The 9,930-nt window shown below is 49.4% G+C and overlaps 1 protein-coding gene across 1 annotated transcript; it reads left to right on the top strand.

Annotated features, from left to right (window-relative positions):
• The first annotated feature begins 1,304 nt into the window (after positions 1–1,304).
• LOC137158587 (uncharacterized) lies at positions 1,305–7,579 on the top strand. Its single transcript, XM_067556391.1, has 5 exons — positions 1,305–1,415; positions 5,034–5,038; positions 5,574–5,935; positions 6,271–6,425; positions 7,128–7,579. Exons 1-5 carry the CDS (start codon positions 1,305–1,307, stop codon positions 7,413–7,415), a joined length of 921 nt encoding a protein of 306 aa, XP_067412492.1. The 3' UTR covers positions 7,416–7,579.
• The last annotated feature ends 2,351 nt before the right edge of the window (positions 7,580–9,930 follow it).

Here is a 9,930-nt window from a genome sequence, read left to right on the forward strand (position 1 = left end):
GATGGAGAGGTCTCTTTCCAGGCTATTTACTACCAGTGCTTGGGCAGAGGACAGGTTGTGGCTCCCACCTCTCTGAGCACAGCTTTCAGACTGACAGGAGCTGGGTCTTCCTAGGAGGCCAGGCTGAGGGAGATGTGCGGAACCGAAAGAAACAGACTCTGTTGCCATTGTGTGATTGTTGGCTGCCCAGCGGTTCTCTCGGGAGCCCAGCAACACCCAAGGGTCTTTCACATAGAATGGTCAGTGCAGTTCATTCCTTCATTGCTTGCCTTAGCTGTTCTTAAAGCTGGACAATTGTAAGCGCTCAAAGTCCACAGGGTTGCTCGGAGGGCCTAGAAACTTAGTGTGTCTCAGGGGACTGTGGGGTAGGGTAAGTGATTGTGATGGGTTAAGAGGCACCTTAGAAAGGCGGCCAATAGGAAGGAGTTGCGTGGCAACCAATAAGGGCCCAGGAGGATAGTATATAAGGAGTGACAGAGCAGCAGCACAAAGACAGTGCCTCCCAGGATATCGAAGGGGAAGGTCTGCCAGCACTCTGGACACATCAGTAGCAGTGGCTGGCTGCTGGCATTCAGCAGATCCCAATGCCCTGAAGCAAGGAGGGAGATTGTGCTGGCATTGTGGGGAAGTGGGGCAGGGAAATAGACGGAGTTGTGCTGCAGATGCAATGGGAGGCTGCCACATACATGGGGTCCATGGGTCCGGACACAGAGTTGTGGGTGGGCCTGGGTCCCCTCCGCACCGCCGATTGCCATAGGACTGGTGGCAGGACTGCAGTGGCCACAGGCGGGAGGTGGCTAGAACAGACTGCAGTCTCACCTGGAAGGCTTGGGAAGGGAGCCTTGCTACAATGTGACACTCGTACCCTGTCTGGATGACAGAACAGCCTGTGAGGTGCACAGCGCTGACCGTTCTTGGCCGGCCATCCAACTATGCGGTCGAAAAAACAGATACAATGTGAACCTTGCAACATGGAATGTGCGCACATTCATTGCTACCGAAGTAAGACCGGAAAGGCCCACGGCCCTATTAGGTAGGACTCTCAAGAAAGAGAACATTGATATAGCAGCAGTGAGTGACCCTCAGAGGAGTCAAGCTTGGTAGAGGTGAGCACAGGTTACTCATTTTACTGGATAGGCAAACCTAAAGGTGAATCCAGAACATCTGGAGTGGCTTTGGCCAGCCATACGCCTTTACTGCCCGACATGGAGAAATTCCCAAAAGGAATCGGTGACAGACTGAGGGTTGTCCGCATAAGCCTTGTCAAGGGCACACGCCAAAAACATCAGTGCATATCCCCCACCATGGCACACACTGATGATGTGAAGGAGGCCTTCTGTGAGCAGCTTGACAGAGAAAGAAAGGATGTCCTTCGCAACGAAAAACTGATAATCATGGGTGATTTCGGTGCCAGAGTTGGTTGCCATGCAACCTCATGGAACAGAGTGTTGGGACATCATGGCCTTGGTAAAGCCAACTCCTATGGACTTCTGCTCTTCTTTAAATGGACTGAAAATAACTTATCCATTGCCAATACCATGTTCCAACAGTGAAACAAGTACAAGATTACTGGGAGGCACCCCCCGCTCCAACAAATGGCATCCACTGGATTACATCATTGTACGACAGAGGGACCTCAAAGATGATCAGATCACTTGTGCCATGAGAGGAGTGGATTTCTCATCTGATCATAGACTGATCAGAAGACAGATGTCTCTCGAGGTCCAGCGGAAAAAGCAACGAAGCAGGGAAAATTCTCCAACGAAATTAAACACTGCCCTCTATTCGGCATTGGTGAGGCCGCATTTAGAGTATTGTGTCCAAAAAGGAAGTAGACAAGTTGGAGAGAGTACAGTGGAGGGCAAGAAAAATGATTAGGGGGCTGGAGCACAGGACTTATGAGGAGAGGCTAAGGGAACTGGGCTTGTTTACTCTGCAAAAGAGAAGAATGAGGGGGGATTTGATAGCAGCCTTTAACTACCTGAAAGGGGGTTGCAGGGAGGATGGGGCTAGGCTGTTCTCGGTGGTGGCGGCGGATGACAGAACAAGGAGCAACGGTCTCAAGTTGCAGTTGGGGAGGTCTAGGTTGGACATTAGGAAAACGTTTTTCACTAGGAGGGTGGTGAAGCACTGGAATGGGTTACCTAGGGAGGTGGTGGAATCTCCATCTTTAGAGGTTTTTAAGCTGAGGCTTGACAAAGCCCTGGCTGGGATGATATAGCTGGATGATATAGCTGGATGATATAGCTGGTGCTGACCACGCTGCTGCACAGATGTGAATTATGGACACTTTACTGCAGACACCTCAAGGAACTCAAGCAGTTTCACCAGCGCTCCCTAAGATCCATATGTAACATTCCGTGCCATGGCAGAATCCCCAGTACAGACGTGCTTGGGAGGTGCCACATCTCAAGTATGGTAAGCCTGGTGCTGAGAGCTCAGTTTTGCTTGGCTGGGCATGTCAGGAGGATGGAGCGCACCAGAATCCCTAAAGCTGTGTTTTACACCCGATTGAAAAACGGACAAAGATCACAGGGAAGGCCACGGCTAAGATACAAGGACACCCTAAAACAAAATCTTAAGCCCTGTAACATCGATGCCAACAAGTGGAAGGATTTGGCCCTGGACAGGGCAGCTGGAGGCAGTACTGTCATTTAGCCATCCAAAACTTCAAAATCAAACAAGCAACTCTAAGGGAGGAAAAGAGAGAAAGGAGAAAGGCCATCTCAGTAACTGCATCAACTGCAGGTTTCACCTGCAGCATTTGTGGCTGCATCTGCAGACCAAGGATCGGCCTTATTTCCCACAAACGTGCACATCAATATACTTAGTGACAAAGTGTCGCTGGTACTACCCATTCGTCATCGACGGGAGACTCCATGCCCAGAATTGAGGTGCACTGCCAGAGTTTTGGGGGGGTCCCACAAGAAGACAGACACCAGGGAGTGCTGCACATCAGGGCTAAGGTGCATCAGCAGAGCTTGCACGTGTGGTAACCGGGATTAGGATCACAAGGGGGTTCCATCGCTCAGGATTAAAGTGCATGGGCAGCAGCGCAAAGGTGCCAGGATCGGACGGACCCCCGGGGGGGCTGCTGGTCAGAACCAAGATGCACTATGAGAGATGCAGGGTGAAGAGCAGGGGGCACTTCCCAGTCAGGGCTGAGGTGTATTGGCAAAGCTGCAGAGAACGCAAGGGGGGCTGGGCCAGGACCGACGAGCATCAGCAGTTGGGAGTTGGCAGTTGGGAGCTGGACGGCGCAGACCGCAGCACGGCTTCACCAGACGGGCTCCCCTGGGGCACTCAGGAGACAGCCCCTTTCCCGGTCCGGCCGGACCTAGGCCCTCTCTTTCTTCAGCCAGGCCGACACCGGGGCCAGCGCGTCCCGCTTCAGCCGGCAGTCCCCGCAATACAGCCCCACCATCACCTGGTCCCACTCGACTTTGCACCTCTAAGCCACCACACTCTGCCACTTTCGAGTCATTTCAGTGTTTCCCTTTGCCTCTCTGTAAAATGGGCATAATCCTTAGTTGTCAGGATCCCTGAATTCAAGTCTGTAAACTGCTTTGGGGCTCCCCCGGTGATATATTCTGTAAATGCAAAGTATCAGTTTTTTACCCACACCCTCCCACAAATCAAAATGCCTAGACATTTTGAACAAGTTTCTCAGTGTTCTTTATTTTACCATTTTACTAGCCTCTGCATCTGTGTGTTTGTGTATGTGTGTATGCATCAGATTACTGTGATGTCATGTGTGACAGCAACACAGAATGTTCTGCGGCAGCATTCTTGCCCCGCCTTCAGTCTGCCAACTTGGTTGGTCGATAACGGCTGGTGAAGCAAGGAGCTACTGATAGACTCGTAGTAACGATCTGTCAAAACTTCTTCTATCAGCTATTTCCGCAGGTTTTACAAACAGGATGAGTTTTTACAACAGGTAATTCATCTATTTCTTCTCCTGCTCATTAGCTCCTACATTAGAGATTGTGGGGACTATTGGAGGTTAACGTTGAAACAGCCACTTCTCAGCATTCCGTTTTGATTTGATTGTGTGCATCTTTCAGTTTGCCTGCTTTGCAAGTCTTTCAAGTTCTTTTCAGGCAGATTTGATTATTGTATCTTTCTGCACACCAGTATGGGTCCATGTCCCTGTCCGTGTCTACTACACTAGTCCTTGACTACTACTCTGCTATATGCTATACTACTACACTATAATAGTAGCACTTTTGTAGAATTTGGATGTATAGCTCCATAAAGATTATTTCCCTTAGGGGTGCCCCTAATACATTACTTTCTTTCAAGACATATACATATATATGAAATTTTGTCTTCTGTAATGATTGGCTCATGTTTGTCTTGAAATAATCTCGATCTCAGCATTTACATGCTTGAAATACACATAAATGAGGCCAAATAATCCACAAGAAATAAATCTTAATATATGAGAAGTGACACGGCTCTACTGCCAGCCCCTGGCTCTCATCTTGGTAGTTCTCTGGGAAATAATCTCATGGAGCTAGAATTCAAAACTGTACTAATTCTCCTATACTCCCATCAGGCCGTACAAAATAGATATATAAAATCCCGCCTGAAATTCCTTTCCAACAAAGGGGTTTAAATAAAATGCAGTCTGAATGTGTCATGGGTCTAGGGATGATTTCTTTATTATCGTTTTGGTGGCCTAACTTCAGATTGCATCTTTTAAATAGCATGTGAACTTCTTCATGTAGGGTTTACTGGTTATTTCTTACTTGCTGACTAATTCCACATTTTGAAATAGTTGAGCAGAATTAAGCATATTTTCCGTTCCTAATCCATCTTTCCAGACCTTCCAACCTTCTGGAGATCAATCTTTTGTTCCTCGTACAGAGGCTTACTGATTTTCACCATGGCCCTATGTGTTGCCAGACTCCCAACTTTCAGTGCACAAAAGAGTGGGGTTTAATAAGAAAGCATTTGTATAACTAGGCCCAGGTAATAACCAAAACAAATAGAGATTGACCTTCGCTCTTTCCATTTCTGTCCATTGGCAGAGGAGGTGAGAGATCCGTGGGGTGAGAGTCAGAACAGGAAAGGTACGCAGAGATTTGGTTTGTTTAGGATTCGAGGAGAGGGCGGATGGAGGTTTCCTCTTACAGAACAGGAGTGGAGAGCCTGTGATGCACTCCGTCCAAGACTATGACAAAGGGGGAATAGAGATGCTGCTGCCTCTCCCCAAGGAAATCTCAGACCTAAAGCATCCCCTCTACAGGAGCAGCAATCTTCACACTAGCAGCTCTAGATAATTTTAGGTTCTAAGGTCAGAAGGGACAACCATCACCATCTGCTCTGACTTCCTGCAAGAAAGGGGCCCTAGAACTTCCGCAAAAGAATTCCTCTTTGACCCATGGTCCCATGTGTCTCCAGATTTGGCTCTCTTGTATGAACCAGCTCTGGATATTAGAGGAGCAGAAGGTTTCCAAAAGAGAAAGTTTCAAAACACCACCCTCTTGGATCATGTGAATCATGTGCAAACGAAATCCCTCTTTTAAAGAATGCCAGAAAAACACATTCGCTCCTTCTTTTTATTTCAGACTCACGACCTTCTTTCGAAGGCTCACCTCTCGGGAGCACAGACACGTTCGCAAAGTGTTTGTGCAACCTGCAGCAGTCGACGCGTGCTCTGACCTCAGCCATCAAGAGCAGGCCTTGGCAGAGAAGCTCGAGAGAAGGAAATGCTCATGGATGATCCCATCATGCATGAAAAGACTCTGTGTCTGCGGGAAATCTAGCAACACAAAGTCAAATGCTGATGGAGACAGAGCAGTTTCTTCTCAACGAAGCTGGAACTGCTTCTCCCGGAAGAAGAGGAAGAGGATAACAACAGCGAAGACTGCTCAGCCAGAGGAGAAGAAGATTGAAGAAAACGCACACCAAGAAGAACTTGAACATATAGGTGAGGGTACAAACCACATAGTAAGCGAGGAACATGTAAGGAAACTCACACTAGTTCCTCTATGAGTCTTAAAAATTAGGGCATTCCCGTGGGACAGTGATGGGCACCTCAGACAGTGTAATAATTTAGTGCTTGATACTATGGCACAGAGTGGAAGAGGTCCATTATTGGAGGTGGGAAAAGTGGACAGTGTCAGGCCATCCCCTTCTGGGTGTCTGGCACTGTGAGGTGGGGAGAGGTAGCCATCATTTCTCTGCTGCTCTGTTTCCCACAGACATGTTGCCCAACCATTAGCTACAGCAGATGTCACTCTCTTTCTTTCATTTCTTCATTAGAGTCAGAAATTTCTTTTCGGACTCTGCAGTGTCTTGGGGATGAAAACGTCTCCTCCGAGGAACAAGATGCTGCCAACAGTTTATGTGTCACGGCAGAGACCAAGCCGAGCCGTGTGCTGGAAACTACCTGGGACTCCCTCCAAGGCCACCATCAGGTAGAAAACTTCTCTCACCCTTCCAGAAGGAGCGATATTTTTCGGGCTCCTTTTTTGGTAGAAACCTGAGAAGACTCAGGCCAGGATGGCATTCCATACAGGCAGGACACATGGCCGCATCAGGCCGACTGTTGCTAGATGCAGAGAAACCATCCGTTAGGATGTGCATGCAGAGTTGACTGTGGTGTCAGAAGTGCCCGACTCAGGTGCCTGACTCCGATTGACTCTCTGTGGGACACAGGCACTGCTGAAAATCCCACGAGGCACATACCTGCCCCTTTAGCCGCAGAGCTATCCCTGTAGCTCTTGTGACCGGTGACTGAGTACCCCACAACACGTACAAAGTGTGCAGTTCAGGGAGCCAAGGGACACAATGTCAAAGGCCTCCAGCACCCAGCCCCTGGGTGTAGGTGGCCCTGTAGCCTTGCACCCTGCAGTAACATTGTGGCCAGTGAGCTCTGACCCTCAGAGGCCCCCGGTTTGGGATTCTCGTCAGCCACTCAGACTTCCTCCTTCAGTCTAAGCCACCTTCTGCGCTGCCCGCTACTCCTGTCTGATGTGTGGCAGCGCGGCACGCCGCGAGGTAGGAATGAAGAGGGGGTTTCAGTTTGGGACCTGCTCTCGGTCCTTTCCTCACAGACACCGTGCAGCTGAGCAATGGAAATACTCATTCACGAGAGGCTTTGTCCATGTTCATTGCAGATCCCCGGGGACCACCTTTCTTCAGCCCAGCTAAAAGACCTCCTGAGGACAGCCCTGAAGGGTCTGACAGCATCCGACCAGGGGAGATTTAAAGGAGCAGAGGAGGTGCTGAGTGCAATCGTCTCTATCCAGGGGGCCAGGATGGACAGAGTAAGAGACTCCCGGAGCGGGGAAGGGGGATGGGCTCTGGGACACATTAGTAGAACCAGCTGGGAATGGAGGAACTCAGAGACTGAGGAAAGGCTCCTGCAGGGAAGATCTTGGGGACAAGCGAGACGCTCCAGCTAGGCAGGGCTGAGAGTAGCTTGCTAAGGCAGGGAAGAACCTGGCAGCCGAGGTGAGGGACTGCTTGCAGGGCTGCCATTAGGGGTTATGTGGGAGGGGGCCTCACAGGGATAAATCCATCCCTCTGTCTTTCTTCCAGGTCGGAGACGTCGTGGGAGAAATCTTAATCTGGCTGGACACCGTCTCTGATCACAGAGCCAGAAAAGCAGCACTCAGGGCCATAGCCTTGCTGGCTCGCTACCACGACCAGGACGTGGTTGTAACCTGTGTGGTGCACACGCTGTCTCGGGGCAGGTAGGGAGACGCTCTGTTCTCACCTCAGGCCATTATTTCTCTGCCCGCTGCTACTGACGGCGCAGAGGCCAGGAAGGCGTCTGTCAGTCTGACAAAGAGCTAGAGAGTTTCCTGCTCTGCAGAGAGCTGCTCATGTTTGCTAAGAGAAGATGCACAGGCCCAGCCACTGAGGAGCCAGAGCCTCTTCCTTCACTCCTCGGGATGTGGACGTGCCAGATATCTGGAGAATCCCAGCATTATCCTGATTTCTATGGGGTCACCCCACTTCCTGTCAGCTGCAGCAGAGGGGCAAGACATGACTTTGGGGCTAACTTGATAGCAGTGAGCCGTGAGGTCTGGCTGCTCCTTATTGAGTCCGAGAAGGTAGAGATGGAAAAGGCCCATATAGGTGCATCTGTCTATCCCCTGGAGACCAGTGCAGGATGGCTACCTAGCAGCAGAGCCCTCGTTGTTCCGTGCAGGCTGCCCGAGTCTGCAGACAGCCTGAAATAATAGCGCTGAGAGGTGTGAGTGCCTCTTTTCATCTCAATAAGTTGTTAACTCTGAGTCCTCCTGCTTATTGCTGATCACTTTAGCAGAGTCATCCAGTTGAGGTGTTTCTAACACAATCCCTTCAAACTTCCCCCGAGTCCCTATGTGCCCTGAAACCCAAGTGTGCCCTAGCCAGATGTTAAAATCTCCGGCTTCCCTTAGCATCTTCTGCAATGCAGTTCTGCATTGACCGTGTCACACGGAAGAGCAAATTGAAGGACAGCATGAAATAAATTCCGTTTCATGGCAATTCAATCATAAGAGCAAGTCACGGCTGGGTTTAAGATTCATGTGTTTCATTTAATAAACCTGCCCCTTTTCAATTACTTCAAGCAGCCACAGAGCTTTCCATGTTCTGTGCTGGCAAGCTATAGAAAGTAGGCGCCTTGACACAGAAGATGGGTCCAGCTTCCTGAAGACCTTGTTTCCAGTCCATTTGCTATTCATGTGTCCAGCCTAGTTCTCAATGACCCAAGCGGTTTAGCGCCATGTACAACCTTCCTCAGCAACTGGGAAGGCAAATTACTAGAAGTCTTTTGGATCCCTCTGCAGTCTTCCTCTGCAGATGCCTACAGGGACCAGCAGTACTTCCAGAAGTAAGAAAGGAGAGGGAGGGGGAGATATCAAGAATAGTTTCCTTTCACCTCTGTCACACTGGGCAGGCCAAGCGCCATTTCCAAGCTCCTGAATCCCCTCTCCTCTTTATCATGGCATTTTCTGATTCAGTGTCTCATCCCGCCCACCTCACTGCCCGAGGATGAGACTCTAATCAATGAGCTGCTAAAAGACACTTGTCCACTTGGGAAGGAACAGGCAGTTGCACACATACAAAATGGGAAATGACTCACTAGGAAGGAGTAGTGCAGAAAGGGACCTGGGGGTGGATCACAAGCTAAATAAGAGTCCACAGTGTAACACTGTGGCAAAAAAAGCCAACATCATATCTGGGATGTGTTATCAGGGCTCTTGTAAGCAAGACACAAGAAGCAATTCCTTGGTTCTATTCCGTGCTGGTTAGGCCTCAACTGGAGCATTGTGTCCTGTTCCGGGCACCACGTTTCAGAAAGATGTGGACAATTTACAGGAAGTCCAGAGAAGATTAAGGGTGTAGAAAACACGACTTATGAGGGAAGACTGACATAATTGGGTTTGTTTAGTCTGGAGAAGAGAAGACTGAGGGGGGACATGAGTTTTTCATGTTTTCCAAGTTTTCAAGCACATCAAAGGTTGTTAAAAAGGAGAGGGGAGAATAATTGTTTTCTTTAACCTCTGAGGTAGAAGAAGCAATGGCTTTAACTGCACAAGGGCGGTTTAGGTTGGACATTAGGAAAAACCATCCATCTGTGAGGGTGGTTAAGTACCGGAATAAATTGCCTCGGGAGGTTGTGCAATCTCCAGGACTGGAGATACTGAAGAGCAGGTTCCACAATGTCAGGGATGGTCTAGATAATGCTTGGATCTGCCATAAGTGCCGGGGACTGGACAAGATGACCTCTCAAGGACCAATCTAGTCCTCCGACGTTCTGATTCTATGAATGCTGGGTCTCAGCTACACCCCTTAAAAGCCAGAGGAACTCCAAGCACTTCAGTCAAGGTACTCAGGACTGATTCTAGCGTAACACAGCACAAATAGTGCCCAATCCGTGCTATTTGGTGGTAAGTACATGGTGACATGCTGGAAAACAGTGGTGAT

Source organism: Emydura macquarii, unplaced genomic scaffold, assembly GCF_026122565.2.
Source record: "Emydura macquarii macquarii isolate MOO-44397 ecotype Brisbane River unplaced genomic scaffold, CSIRO-AGI_Emac_v2 contig_1765, whole genome shotgun sequence".
NCBI lineage: Eukaryota > Metazoa > Chordata > Testudines > Chelidae > Emydura > Emydura macquarii.

What these genes read in the sequence shown, in the direction of transcription:
- LOC137158587 (XM_067556391.1), top strand. Translation starts at nt 1,305, where the DNA reads ATGGCACACACTGATGATGTGAAGGAGGCCTTCTGTGAGCAGCTTGAC. An exon ending in AGAAGAACTTGAACATATAG is followed by an intron (nt 5,936 to 6,270) that starts GTGAGGGTACAA and finishes TTTCTTCATTAG; the next exon opens with AGTCAGAAATTTCTTTTCGG. An exon ending in CCCTCCAAGGCCACCATCAG is followed by an intron (nt 6,426 to 7,127) that starts GTAGAAAACTTC and finishes TGTTCATTGCAG; the next exon opens with ATCCCCGGGGACCACCTTTC.